Here is a 15,514-nt window from a genome sequence, read left to right as displayed (position 1 = left end):
TATTGAGAATTTGAAAATTAAATTGTAATCAAAATTGCAATCTTTCCCACCCCAGTAGTTAACTAATGCTACTGGTGTACCGGAGAATTTGAATTTGAAAATGAAATTGTAATTACAATTGCAATGTTTTCCACTGTTGCAATTAGCTAGTGATGTTCAGGAGGGCTTATTATCTATTATTATTGGTCTATTCAAGTTCATAATTCACTTGCGATGTAAACTTATGGTGGATTTCCACTGACGCGTAATTTTTTACGTGCGTTTGCGTGCGTGAAGAAATTTAGAGACAATGTATGAAAGTCTTGCGTACATGTTTACGCAAGTCGTTCATACATTGTGAATGAACAGTTAGCCGAGAAGCGAAGCTTCGAGGGCAACTGGGAAATTTTGAGGACAATCTTTCAGCCAGGGCATTATTCTCCAATATACCAGCAAACCAGATAATTTCTACAACATGCTTTGTCGCAGGTATATAAGAAAAAAACCCTGAAAATCACGGCGTAACTGTGGTTAATTGGTTTACGTAATTCTGTGATTTGATTAAAAAGTTAGACCTAAAAAGGTGACTTTGTTCGTTTGTTTTGTACTTGTCTATAAAATCGGGCGGGGTGTATTTAACAATTATTCCACTAGCACACACTGGATATGAGATGTTAGATAGCCAACGGGGCGCGTAGCGCCTCGCTGGCTGTAACTATCTCATTTCCAACAAGCGCGAGTGGAATAATTGCTTCATTAAAAAGACAGGAAATGCAATATACCATAGCTAGTTTTAAGTAATGCCTGATACCCGTCGTCCGATTCAGCACCACATGGTATGTCTTGTCCAATGAGCGCGCGCGAAAATTGTTCGGTAGATTGTAATTGTTGTATTAGGCCTTTCTGCTAAAGGAAAAGAAAGAAAAAGGAAGACTTGCCGAAAAAAAGTTACGATGTCTGTCAAAACAATAATAAAAATATCAAAATTTAAAGGCTCATACAATTTAAGGGCGAAGAAAGTTTGGTACTGACTCCACATCAGCCTGACCCAAGCCGCCGGTAAAAAAAAAATTTTTTGCCCAGAAGGTGGGTTATCGTCGATAACTAATTATCCTGCTCGGTTCTATGGTGAATTCTGAAATATTTTCCCGACTACGAGAGCGCAAGAGCGCCAGAGCAGCAGGTTTCAAACACTGGATCGTGGAACTGTAACCGTCCTGTAATCCCGGTCCCAGGGCTTGTCCTAGTGAAAAGCTCTGCTGGTGACTGCTGGGGACTGGGTATTAATCAAAACAAACATGGCGGACAAGGAGGATCTGAATTTCGAAGAAATTCATTTTTCTCCTATTCCTTCGCAAACAAACATCTACGGTCTTACTAAAATAGACAGAAACGAAGAAGGGAACAAACTGTTTTTAGCATCTCTTAGTGGCAGAGTGGTATGCTTGGAATATCCGCGGAATTCGTTTGTCCCGACCTCGAGAGAAGTGCCATTTACTTACATCCCAGGTACTGACCGATCTTTGTTTATTATCCAAGTAACTTTGGTGTAGCTGTGGCTTTGAAAGGGTATGTTTGCTGTTATATCTCTAAGTTTTCGGAGGTAAAACAGCAAGCGTACTCACATTAACATACATAGTTCCTTGATTTACCACATGTTACAAATACCACTCATGGACTACAGGGTACAATGGGCTATTGCATTTAATATCCGCACCCCCCCCCCCCCCCCCTGTTGAGGACAGGTCTTTTCAGGCCTTTCATTCTTACCCCCAAAGAAATCCGATAAAAACGTCTAAAATGCCTTATACCCCAATGAAATTCTTTGAAAATGTGCTAAACCCTCACAAATTCCATTAGAAACACGTTCTTACTCCTAAGAATTCCATATCTTATCACCCATTCCCCCTGAAGAAATCCCTTATATTTTTGTCTTACCCCTAAGGAAATGCACGGATTTTTGCCCTTACCCCCAAAGAATTCCACTGTTCCTCAACAGGTCGGGACCAAAATTTTAAGCAATAGCCCAATGTAAGAGCTATTTCTCCTCCCCCCCCCCCCCCCCCTGACAGGGCTTTGAATTTCTTTTTTCAGGGGGTTGCCCTGTCGGTATTCTTTGATCTTTCTAATATTTCTGAAAGATTTCCGCACAGCCCCATACATTAATTATGTATGCGACTATATCATACTATAACTCTACACAAACAGCAATCATGAAAAGAACGAGTCAGTCAGAAAATTGCATGCATCATTAATGTATTATATGGGGCTGTGCGGAAATCTTGCCAATATTTCTAAAAGGGTTTTGAAAAATCAGGTTATTTCTTTGGAGAGGCCTCCCAAGGTGGTAGCCACGTCGCAATGTCGCATGTTTCTAAGAACTAATGTTGCCTAGCCATGTCACTGTTCTTTTCCCCCAACTGCGTTGCTGTTGCATTGTGTCGCTGTCACATTTCAGTGACATAATGATGTTGCTTGACACTGTTTAATGTTCCAGTGTCACCAGTATTCAGGGTCATGTTGTTTGTTGCTTTTACGCCTTGGAAGACCTCTTTGGAGGGGCATCATGCCGGCACTTTGATCTTATTTTCTTAGGGGGAAAATTTTGACTTACCTTATCAATAGAGGATGTGTGGACATAAAATGGAATGGCCTTCACCACTTACTTTTATGTACTTCTTCAACAAGAATATGGAATAATGGTTTTTCTGACGATAATGGCCTTGCTGCCATGGTTAATAGCTTTAGTCTTTTTTGTCTGTTAACATGGTTTTTAGATATTATGTAGGTGTTCTAAAGCTTTAACCGTAAAACTATTTCTTTATTATTTAGTATTAAAATCTTTCTGGCCCTTTTGCATGCTAAAGCATGAACCAATTGTAAACTTTTCTTTTCTTTCTTTATTCTGAGATACAAGCAACATTTCTCTAAAAAAAAAACCAAATTGAAACAAAGTATTCACTTGACTTTTGACTTATTCAAAGAAGTGAAGAACGATGTTCTTTAATAAGAACAGCATTCTTTAAAGTCAATTTATTTGTGTTAGGGTAAGGTGCCAGGAGTAGGGTTCGCAGGAGAGGTAGGGCAGGGGAGGTAGCTACTCTTCTCACCCCAGGTACAAGAATATTTTATTATTAGTTGGACAAAACCGATTGACACAAAGCACCTAAAATACCCCTAATTCAACATTTTTTTAAAAGGCTTGGAATGTAGTAGCAGTCTTTTTGTTACATTCAATGATCCAAACAACATTGATTAGTGGGGAGGAGAGGGAAAAGTAATGAGAGACAATGAATAAACGCTAATAAATGGCAACGTCTCACCAGTTTTGTAGTCAGACAAAAGCCGTCGAGTACTGGTAATTATGGTGAAAATGAAAGTATGTCAAATGTTAGGTAAACATATGCATGCAGCAATGCACATTTTTACTTAAAGATTTGTGGATTGTTTTCAGAATCAGCAGAGATTGTGTCCATTGATGCTTTCAACAGACCTGAACCAAGCAAAGGGTTGGTAGTGGGAATATCCTTGATTCTACTTAAGGTATGAAAATTGTTTTATAGATTGAGTGTCATGTACAGTGTATTTTGAGAAGCACTGAAATATGGAAATTTGTGCATGACACATGTAAAGTTCTGCACTGAAAATTAATTTTTTGTTTCCACAACACTGATGAGTGAATAAGACGATTGAGTTCTTGACAACTTTTTTAGCTGCAGTGTAACAAATAATTATGCCTCTCATGCTGACTTACTGTATTAGTCTACAAAATATGTAGTTTTTAAGGGTCTGTACTTTCTAAGACCCAGACAAACATTTTTTCCAGATCCTTTGCTTTTTGGCTTAAGTGTGAAGTGAAGGGACCGTAAATTGATGGAAAAAGGAGGGTTTCCCATATTTTACACTGTAGGTGATGCAACAGATTAAAAATTTAACTTCTCTGGAAAAAAGATTAACATTTAAGTCCAGCACACAGTAGGCTACCGTAAAATTCCGCTTATAAGCCCCCCGGTTATATATAGGCCCATCTACCTGGAAACAAAAAAATACATCCGGTTATAAGCAACCCCCCCCCCCCCCCCCCGGTAGCCTCCCTCTCCGTTCAGCCCCCGGCTCGTCCGCCCCCCCCCCTCCCCCCTCCCCCGGCTGCCCGGGCCCCCCCCAGTCTCTCCTGCCCCCCCCACGCCGGTGGGGCCTCGGCACCCAGGGAGGGCGGTAGGGAGAGTAACGCGGCACTGACTCTGAGTGACGCTACTCGTGCTGGGGCCTGACTGGTGCAGGATGACCCACACTAGGGGGTGTGTCCTGTTTTGACAAGCCACGCCACCAATGAAATCTGTGCTCTGGTTTTTATAAAGCTCAGGCTACAAGTGTAAAGCGGTCTGGTGGCCTCAGGCCAGGCTCCGATTTCCGTTGATGTGATAGGAGTATTCTCCCCCTGCATTAAGCTGGATGGGGTTTTGCTCATGGTATGGCTCCCGCAGCATTAATTTGCTTAAGTGCAGGGGCGGATACAGGAATTCCTGTAGGGGGGGGGGGGTTGTACACCCCAGGTTTGCGTCATCAGTGTGAAAGGGCACTGATGCACGATCTTGTAGGGGGTCCTGGGCGCATGCCCCCCCCCCGGAAACTTTTTTCTGATTTTACCCTTTAAAATGCCATTTCCAGCATTCGTGGTCTCAAAAGCATTTGTGAGCATGATGTAAAATCTGAGTTTTCCTTACTTTTCAGAGAAAACAAAATGAATAACGCAGCAGTAACATTGTTAGTTATTTGTCGCTTTTCTATATGCCTTGTTAATCGAACAATGTAGCCTGAAAGAGTCTTCTTGGATGAGCTATTACAAAGCCCTTGCATATCTCTCTTCCACCTTGAATCTCTAAGAGTAATGCATACATGTAGCAATAATAGTGAGATATGAGAAGCGCTCTTTAGACAGTTTTATGAGCGAAAAGGACCGCTCAGGTTCAGCACTACTGATTGGTAAGGTGCATGCAATGAGGAGAAGAAGATGATTGGATGTTTGGAAAAGCTTCCTTGTCACAGGCACTAAGTGCTATAGTAGAAGATTGCTAGAAAGTTTTTTCTTTGCTGACTGCCACTTTGTTTGCCATCTTCGCAAAAGAAATGATTTACCCACCTCTCAGTTTCCAAGATGTTGCCGTGATAGATGCACTTTGATTAAGAATCGTTCGGGAACCGGCGCTATTCTAGTTGTTGCTCATATTGAACTGTCGTGAAATGTATGTTATCTTTTATAACTTGACAATCAGTCAATTGGTGGAAGAGAAACAACTATGTATGAAACAATTTTGTTCTATAAGAAATGTTGCTCAAAGGGGGGTTGCAACCCCCTCAACCCCTCCCCTGGATCCGCCTCTGAAGTGTCTTGCCTAAGAATTAACACAACACAGTGACCCTTGGCAGGGTCTGATCTGGCGTCCTGTGCACTTTTTTTCAAGACTCAATTTGGTAGCCTTGAAAAATTGGGAATGACTCAACCAGCTGCCGTGAGCCTTCATAGCAAGTATGCTTTGCTAGAAGGTTTTTTGTCGAATGTTTCTCTTGTACTGAGGAAAATACACTACTGTGTATTTTTATCTGTTATTCAGACATCACGATGTCAGCCAATCTGGTTACATGAACATTTATGCTTGCATAGTCGGTAAAATATAAAGAGTCAGCTAAAATCAGATTTATAAAAAAAGTCACAGACAAGCCTATCACTGGGTACCATACTTGTATTAATTTTTATAAAGCGTTTATGTTTATTCTCTCTCTCATTTTTAATTGCAGAATTCAAGAAGTCAGCAGAAACAGTTCCTCAACATTTATTCAGCACTGGAGAGCAAAGCAGAATTCTCCCTTGACAGCATAGCAGGTTAGCCACTAACAGACTTTAATTCTGTGTCTCTGGTACAGTGTTGCTATGGGCATGGACAAGGGTCCAGCCATAACTGGGAAATTCCTGCTTCTGTACTACTCTCACCTGCTTCATGCTTTCCTGTTGACACCTGGGCTTTGAAATAGTTAATTTATTACGATGATGATAATAATTAATTGAACAAATAAAAAATAATTATAATAAAATGTATTATTATTTATTAATTTATTATAAGTATTATTTAGTAGCAAATAATAATAAATAATAATTTATTTATTGTAATATTAATTAGTGTTCGCTGATTCTTCTGCCTGCTAGCAGCCTTCACATAAACAAACTCCTCTCAACTCAAACCTTATGAACCCCCTTTTCCTACTTTCCTTGCCCCTGTTCCCCATTCATTACCAACATAACAGCGACATAGTGTTATAACAGGAAGGTCATATATACTTAAAAAAACCTTATGTCACCAGTGTCCACAACACAAAATAAGACAAAGCAGGACTTTTTTTTTTTATTTATTTAAAAAAAAAAAAAAAAAAAAAAAAAAAAAAAAAAAAAAAAAAAAAAAAAAGATTAATACTTAAAAAAAAAAAAAATTTTTAAAAAAAAAAAAAAAAAAAAAAATAAAAAAAAAAAAAAAAGAGAAAAAAAAAAAACACTACAAATAAAAAAAATACTGAAATTGTCACTAAACTAATAATCACTACTCACTTAATGACAAAGAGGAAAACAGTTACATAAGGGGAAAACAACTGATCTGCTCTGTTTGTCCTGATCTTCTCTTGGGTTGAGTTTGTTGTTGGTTCTCGCTCCCTTGCTCAGATTTTTTTTCCTGGTCCTCTGGTTTTCCTCCCTCCTGAAAAACCAACGTTTTCATTTTTCAAATTCCTATTCGACCTGGATAAAGGACACGCATGAAAACAAGCTTAACAGATGATGAGGCAGATGATGAGGCTTCCTCTCTAAATTAAGTAATTTATTAATTTTTTATATATATATTTTTCCCCTAGGTTCATGTCATTATGTGGTTATGTTGCTAGCTTAGTGTGAACCAGGCTTTAAAAGTGTAAACTAGTAAAATGTTATCAATTTGTTGTTGTTCACAGAGGGATGTCAACATCTTGAGTTGGATTTTGTTCCTTTTCAGTTGACACATGCAGAGTAAGATTACATTGGTTATTGAACTAACCTACTGTTTTGGCCATATACCCAAAAGGAATTTTGCTTCTTGCGTATAAAAACCTTAGGAATTCATTTAATAATAATTTTTCACTGTTAAGTCATACAAATAATATGTTACAATGATATGTACATTGAAGACATGGACCGATTTACCGGGGGGGGGGGGGGCTGAGGGGGGCATTCCCCCCTTATACTTGGATTTGTTAAAAAAGAAAAAAATAAACCAACCCTTCCTATTGTGGGTATGGCGATGGTTGCTGCCTCACCAAAATGTTTGTCTCCCAATTTTTGAATTTTCTAGAACTGCCTCTGGAGGAGGCTGCATTATAGTGTTAAGATAAAAATTCTATGATTTTAATATACATCTCTCAACCTAGTCGTATTTATAAACTTTATATTTTAAGAGTTTTTATAAAGGGAAGAAAAGAAGTTGTGTTCCTACTTTGTGGAAGTGACGAGAGAATTCACATGTTCTGCGAGGTTGGTAGATTAGTAAATATATTTGCATATAAAAACAAATCTAGTTCCCAAGCAAATCTGGCTGTTTTAATGCTAACCTGTTAAAAGTGTTACCATGTTAACGAGTATACACTTTAAACGTGTAAACATGTCAACATGTTAACAGTGCGTCCATGAGAGAACAGGGCAGAAACAGGCAATAGGTGATACAGCTCAAATCACCGATTTCGCCCAAACTTAGCATAAATGTTGGGTATGGTGAGCTATTCACTGTGGCAAAACATTAGCTCAAAATATTTTATTCCCTTGGAGTTATGGCTCCTTTTGCAAAATTGGCCATTTTTCACTAATTTATGCATATTTAATTAGCTGACTTTGAATGACCAGTTCCACAAGAAAAAAAGACTTCTGAAAATAAAATTCACTGCATTATATTCTGTGGTTATAAGGCTTTAAGTACAATAATTTACTTCAACCGTCCGATTTGATTTCTTCTCCTCAAACAGATTTTTGGAAGGTACACATTTCGTAATGCTGGAAATAGCCTTCAATTAGTGCCAAATATCTCCCATGAGCAACAACTTATATACATTATTCTTACATGGGTAATGAAATCCATCATTTAACTTCACAAAAATGGCACAAAATGTTTGGGGACCAATATATTTTATTCGTACTGAGGAACTAAACACACGTGACTTAACGATTTCTTGCTATTTCATCAAAATTCACCGAAACACAGAAGCCATTTAATTACTCAATTTGGCACAAAAGTGGTACAAAATAGCTAATCAAGCATACATCAATCGATAACAATCAAAATATTGGCGAAGAAAAGGCACCTAGGGCATTTTTTGGAGCATTTTCGGAGCCATATAAGCTTCTTAATTCGGCAATGTTGTGATAGCAAATGTAAATACAACAGCGAAAGATTTTCTTCACAAGCTCGCTCAATCCAACATCTAGGCACATCAAAGTTAAGAAACAAAAAAGTAATGCTTCATACATGCCACTTATCGACACTTAGATGCTTTCTTCTGAAGATTTTGTTCTTCTTGCTGTACTTCGATCTCAGTTGACATGTGTACTGTTGCTTTGAGGCGCGCTGGACTCAGCCAATCCATCGTGGTTCATACTTCGTGAAAGGTATAAACAGGTTGTCAATAAAGTTATTCAAAGAGCTGTTCAAAGTTCACGGAGGGACAGTTCTCTCAGCCAGTTTACATGATATAAATTTAACTGGAAATAAACAGCCGCTATCCCCCGCCATCTTGGATTAATATTGAGCCTGCCGTTTCAGTCAGCGGTACGGCTCGTTCACGTGTAATTACGCGCGACCACACGCGTGTGACCACGCGTGTTCATAGATATATTTGCTTTTCCTCTCCGAATGTTCGTTTTTGTCATGGTAAGAAGATTGCGTTTGTTATTTACATGACAATATTTTCAATTTGTCTTAGCAAAAAAAATTTCCTCCGCTGCAGCTTGATGTGTGTACTGCAATGCTCATTTGTAGTTCAGTTTCCTGTAAATTACTATCTGTAACGATGAAATCAAAATGTCAACGTCTCCCAGTCACTTCCCAGACATTTGTATTTTTTAGTTATTGGTTGTTCAAATTCTATTCCCCTGGGGAAAAAAGTTATTAATACCGCACATAACGATTACATGCTTTGATTAAATTCCTCTACTTAACTTTGTGGGATCTTAAAAAGGAGGGAAGGTACATATTCAGTCTCCAAGCTGCCAAAAATTAATATAACAGGAAGACTATTTAACCCTTTCAATGCTAAGTTTCTCTAAAAACCGGGTTTTTTACCGTTAAACTAAATGTTTGGTGCTATGATCCGGAATTTCCCTTAACTTTGCTTAAAAAGCACTTTTCGACAATGCAGCAAGATTTTGATGAAGATTGCATGGAAATCGTTTCCATTGTTTTTTATTGCTCCTTTTTCTTTCGTTCTTCTCGGCTTTGTTATTTCCACTTCTTTCTAGTGTATCCGTCCTCCCTTTAGACCAAAAAAGTTTTGATTAAAACATTGGTAAACCCTGAAAAGAGGACCTCGATCTTTTACAGGTGTTTTGGCCTGTTTAAGCACCGATTTTGCACCTAAAAGTGATTGACTTTTTCTCGATTAGCTCTGTCAGGATACGACTGATACGCAAAATGAATAGTTATTTGAAAAGGTCAAACCTAGCTCTATCAGATGCTTATCACTAGAATTTGCTGACTATCAAATTAATGACGTCATAAGTGGTTCATTGACTGCTCCTCCAAATGTCGACAAAAGTCGACTTTAGCAGTTAAAGAGTTAAACAGAAGGAACAGATGGACACAGGCCATGCTAACAACCTGACAACCGCCATTTCGTCGAATGTCCACACTCGCCCCCTCCCTTACCTCCCAAAAAACACAGAAACAACAAAAAACAATGAGCATACTCGCTTTAACCTGATATAAGATGAAAGAACTGGCTGATTTTTAATGGTTTCCGACCAGCCACTTAGCTCGATTAGCCTTAGCTATTTCTAAGTGGCTGTGCCCTTTTTTTATTGTAAATTTTTCTCTTGCTTGTATTTATTTATTGTAACTCTTCTGGGCACAAATAAAAGATTGTTGTTGTTGTTGTTGTTGTTGTTTCAGAGACTACCCGTATTTATTCGATTAAGCGCCCAACCTCGAATAAGCGCCCACCTAGCAAATCGAATAAGCGCCTACGTTGAAGGTAGGAAAAAATAGTAAGCGCCCACAGGTTCTTGACAGGTTCTTAATTTCTAAAATTGATTAAAAATGTTTACTTTTAGGAAAATATGATATGATTAGTGCTTTATTTTGACATAAGTCACAAAGTCCAAAAATTTTATTAGCGCTCAGGGCGCTTAATCGAATAAATACGGTACTTACTCTGATGAAAACGAACATTCGTGGAGGAAAAGCAAATATATCTATGAACACGCGTGTGGTCGCGCGTGATTACACGTGAACGGGCCGTACTGCTGACTGAAACGGCAGGCTCAATATTAATCCAAGATGGCGGGGGATAGCGGCTGTTTATTTCCAGTTAAATTTATATCATGTAAACTGGCTGAGAGAACTGTCCCTCCGTGAACTTTGAACAGCTCTTTGAATGACTTTATTGACAACCTGTTTATATCTTTCACGAAGTATGAACCACGATGGATTGGCTGAGTTCAGCGCGCCTCAAAGCAACAGTACACATGTCAACTGAGATCGAAGTACAGCAAGAAGAACAAAAACTTCAGAAGAAAGCATCTAAGTGTCGATAAGTGGCATGTATGTAGCATTACTTTCTTGTTTCTTAACTTTGTTGTGCCTAGATGTTGGATTGAGCGAGCTTGTGAAGAAAATCTTTCGCTGTTGTATTTACATTTGCTATCACAACATTGCCGAATTAAGAAGCTTATATGGCTCCGAAAATGCTCCGAAAAATGCCCTAGGTGCCTTTTCTTCGCCAATATTTTGATTGTTATCGATAGATGTATGCTTGATTAGCTATTTTGTACCACTTTTGTGCCAAATTGAGTAATTAAATGGCTTCTGTGTTTCGGTGAATTTTGATGAAATAGCAAGAAATCGTTAAGTCACGTGTGTTTAGTTCCTCAGTACGAATAAAATATATTGGTCCCCAAACATTTTGTGCCATTTTTTGTGAAGTTAAATGATGGATTTCATTACCCATGTAAGAATAATGTATATAAGTTGCTGCTCATGGGAGATATTTGGCACTAATTGAAGGCTATTTACGGCAGTACGAAATGTGTACCTTCCAAAAATCTGTTTGAGGAGAAGAAATCAAATCGGACGGTTGAAGTAAATTATTGTACTTAAAGCCTTATAACCACAGAACATAATGCAGTGAATTTTATTTTCAGAAGTCTTTTTTTCTTGTGGAACTGGTCATTCAAAGTCAGCTAATTAAATATGCATAAATTAGTGAAAAATGGCCAATTTTGCAAAAGGAGTCATAATTTCAAGGGAATAAAATATTTTGAGCTAATGTTTTGCCACAGTGAATAGCTTATCATACCCAACATTTATGCTAAGTTTGGGCGAAATCGGTGATTTGAGCTGTATCACATATTGCCTGGTCCACTCTTGGATGCACACTTAACACGTTAACATGTTACCACGTTAACACGTAAACATGTTAACACGTTAACATGTTAACATGGATGTTAACATGTTAACGTGTTAACATGGATATTAACATGTTAACATGTTAACATCGTTAACAAGTTAACAAGTTGACATGTTAACACGTTAACATGTTAAACTTGTTAACATGTTAATATGTGCAAGACAATTGATCCATATTATAAACAAAAACAGCAATATTTTGGCTTGTAGTGTTATTTTTTAATATTTTTGGCGATGATTTCTGAGAACGGTCCAAAACTGAAAAAATCGTCCTGTTTCGAATGTTAACATGTTAACACGTTAACATGTTACCATGTTACCATGTTAACACGTTAACATGGATGTTAACATGGATGTTAACATGTTAACGTGTTAACATGTTAACATGTTAACGTGTTAACATGTTAACATCCATGTTAACATCCATGTTAACATCCATGTTAACACGTTAACGTGTTAACATGTTAACGCGTTAACATGGATGTTAACATGTTAACATCCGTGTTAACACGTTAACATGTTAACATCCATGTTAACACGTTAACATGTTAACATGTTAACGCGTTAACATGGATGTTAACATGTTAACATCCGTGTTAACACGTTAACATGTTAACATCCATGTTAACATCCATGTTAACATGTTAACATCCATGTTAACACGGTAACATGTTAACATGTTACCATGTTAACACATTAACATGGATGTTAACATGTTAACATCCATGTTAACACGGTAACATGTTAACATGTTAACATCCAATAATAATAAAGCCTACGACCGAGTTTAAATCTACTGCGGTTCTACCCTATGTCAAAGGTCTCTCCGAACAGCTTACGATATTGACCTGAAATATGGGCGCACAGCCCTAAGGTTGATTCGTCGACATGAGCGTTGCTCGAGCAAGCTCGCACGCTTTACAAACCATCTTACCTTTCTTACAAGGTGCATTAAGAACCGCATTGTCCCCAAAGATCTACAAGTCCGACCGCCAGTTCCCACAAAGGGCGCGCGCAGAGTCGCTGAACTTGCATCATTGAGATTCCTAAGGGAAAGGATCAGACTGACGCAGATGGCCAAGGGAGATGCGAAGAAGGAAGCAGACTCCACTGCACAGAGCATAACATCCGCTCTATCGACGGAGGACGCAGACAGAATACTAGAACAGATCAAGATCAACACCCAACGAGTCTTTAATTCCACCAAAGTCAGACAAAAGCAGAAGTTTGAAAAACTTGTGCGCGAAAAACACGCGGCTTTGTCCCCTGCTGATACACCGTATGTTGACAAAACTAACTGGGTTATTAATTTATCTTCTAGGTCCCTCAGCGACGCCGAGATAGCTCTGTTGCGGAAAGGACTGAACTTCGCCGTAACTCCTACGAACATCCCTGCCAAGGAGATTATCGCCAGTGTCGAATCAGCTGTCAGACAACTCAACACAGAGCAAGCAGACCTTGTCAGAAGAGCCGTCAACAACATTCTTCAACAGGCAGAACCACCAGAGCCTAACATCACGAAAGAAATGCGAGACGGGCTTAAAAGCCTAAAGGAGGATGATTCCATCATGATTCTCCCAGCTGACAAAGGGCGTGCTAGCGTAGTCCTGGACACTGAGACGTACCGCACTAAGATGTCTACCTTGATCGAGCACGGACCGTACCAGCTCCTGAACAAAGACCCGACAGACCGTCCAACCAGAAAGCTGACCGAGAAGCTGCTAACCCTGAAACGAAGCGGAGATCTATCAGAGGCTGTTTACAACAAGATCAGACCTCGACACAAACAGCCACCAAGAATCTACGGTTTACCAAAAATCCACAAGGCCGACGTACCTTTAAGACCTATCGTATCATGCGTTAACACCTTTGCGTATGATTTGTCAGCCTACCTAGCTAACATCTTGTCTCCTTTAACAGGTAACTCGGATTTCGCAGTGACCAATTGAGCCCACTTCGTATCCACCATCAACAGTGAGACGATCCTAGACAACGAGATCATGGTGTCTTTTGACGTGGAGTCGCTGTTTACAAACGTTCCTATCGACGGCGCTGTACAAGCCGCGCTACGGAAACTAGAGAACGATCCCAGCCTTGCCGATCGCACAACGCTAACACCTGCTCAGATCGCTGACCTCCTGAATTTCGTATTGAGATCCACATACTTCCAGTATAACGGATCAATTTACGAACAACAGGAAGGCGCAGCCACGGGAAGTCCGGTTTCCGCTGTTGTTGCTAATCTCTACATGGAGAGCTTTGAGGAGCAGGCAATAACTTCATCATCCTACAAGCCTAAGATATGGAAACGCTACGTGGACGATACATTCACCATCTTGGATCGCGGAAGAGTCGACAGCTTCTTACAACATCTCAACAACCAGCAGCCTTCCATCCGCTTCACCATGGAAACAGAGAACGACTGCAAAATCGCCTTCCTCGACACCACTGTTTCGAGGGAACCAGACGGCCGGCTCACCACCAGCGTATATAGAAAACCAACACACACTGATCAATATTAGCGTATGATTCACACCACCCTCAATCAGTAAAACGCGGTATTGTTAAGTGTCTTTACGATCGTGCTAAACGCCTCGTAACAAAACCATCTGTTATATCCAAGGAGAAAAAACATCTGTCATCTGTTCTTGTTTCTAATGGTTATCCTTTTTCTTTCTTGCAGAAGATCACCAAGACAGAAAGCCGAGCACCAGTGCTGAGCCTACGACCGAGTTTAAATCTACTGCGGTTCTACCCTATGTCAAAGGTCTCTCCGAACAGCTTAGATGCTGCCTACAACAACAAGGCGTACGCGCTGTTTTCAAGTCGGAAACTACATTAAGATCACACCTAGTACGGCCGAAAGACGCCGTTGATCCGACTAAACAAGATGGCGTTGTCTACAGAATTCCCTGTGATTGCGGCAAAGTTTACATCGGAGAGACTGGAAGACCTATGCAAGACAGAATCAAAGAACACGACCGGGACATCCAACTCACTCGTATCCAGACCTCCGCTGTTTCAGAGCACACCCACAACACCGGACACTACCCGCTTTGGAATGAGGTAAAGTTTATTGATCGTGAACCACACTGGTACACACGCAGGGTCGGAGGCAATTCACATAAGACTTCACCCTAATAATATCAACAGGGATAATGGAATTGAAATTCCTGAAGCATGGATGCCCACGATCAAAAAACACAACAACAGGAGAACTGTACGACAGCGGACCGCTGAGGGAACAACAGGACACAGAAACAGCAAGGATCGAAATGCACCAATCACAGCTGTTGAAAACCAACCAATCACAGCGCAGCAGCGTGCTTTATAAGTTCACGCACAACCAGTCGACCTTATCGCCTGATGAAGACTAGCAGTGTGCAGTCGAAACGTCGCGATCTACATCACAAGTGACACTACGTCGTGAGACAAACGAAAAATACTTTATTATTATTGTACTCTACCACGATGATTAACCACAACATTTTTTACGATGTTAACATCCATATTAACACGTTAACATGTTAACATGTTAACATCCATGTTAACACGTTAAAATGTTAACATGTTAACATCCATGTTAACACGTTAACATGTTAACATCCATGTTAACACGTTAACATGTTAACATCGATGTTAATATCCATGTTAACATCCATGTTAACATCCATGTTAACACGTTAACATGTTAACATCCATGTTAACACGTTAACATGTTAACATCGATGTTAACATCCATGTTAACATCCATGTTAACATCCATGTTAACATGTTAACATGTTAACATGTTAACATCCATGTTAACATCCATGTTATCACGTTAACATGTTAACATGGATGTTAAC

The 15,514-nt window shown here is 39.5% G+C and overlaps 2 protein-coding genes across 2 annotated transcripts in view; both read left to right on the top strand.

Annotated features, from left to right (window-relative positions):
* Positions 1-1,277: 1,277 nt before the first annotated feature.
* Positions 1,278-15,514, top strand: part of LOC144634993 (KICSTOR complex protein kaptin-like) — a 26,687-nt gene continuing 12,450 nt past the window's right edge. Inside the window, exons 1-5 of the mRNA XM_078494048.1 lie at positions 1,278-1,488; positions 3,434-3,522; positions 5,776-5,860; positions 6,973-7,027; positions 7,453-7,528. Of these exons, the coding sequence (XP_078350174.1) occupies positions 1,278-1,488; positions 3,434-3,522; positions 5,776-5,860; positions 6,973-7,027; positions 7,453-7,528 (516 nt within the window). The remainder of the gene's footprint in view (positions 1,489-3,433; positions 3,523-5,775; positions 5,861-6,972; positions 7,028-7,452; positions 7,529-15,514) is intronic.
* On the top strand, positions 12,519-13,621 carry LOC144635053 (uncharacterized). Its single transcript, XM_078494122.1, has one exon. It carries the CDS (start codon positions 12,740-12,742, stop codon positions 13,613-13,615), a length of 876 nt encoding a protein of 291 aa, XP_078350248.1. The 5' UTR covers positions 12,519-12,739; the 3' UTR covers positions 13,616-13,621.

The sequence above is a fragment of the Oculina patagonica genome, chromosome 13, assembly GCF_052425735.1.
Source record: "Oculina patagonica isolate OP01 chromosome 13, crgOcupat, whole genome shotgun sequence".
NCBI classification, from domain to species: domain Eukaryota; kingdom Metazoa; phylum Cnidaria; class Anthozoa; order Scleractinia; family Oculinidae; genus Oculina; species Oculina patagonica.
This window is presented reverse-complemented; position numbering and strand designations above follow the sequence as displayed.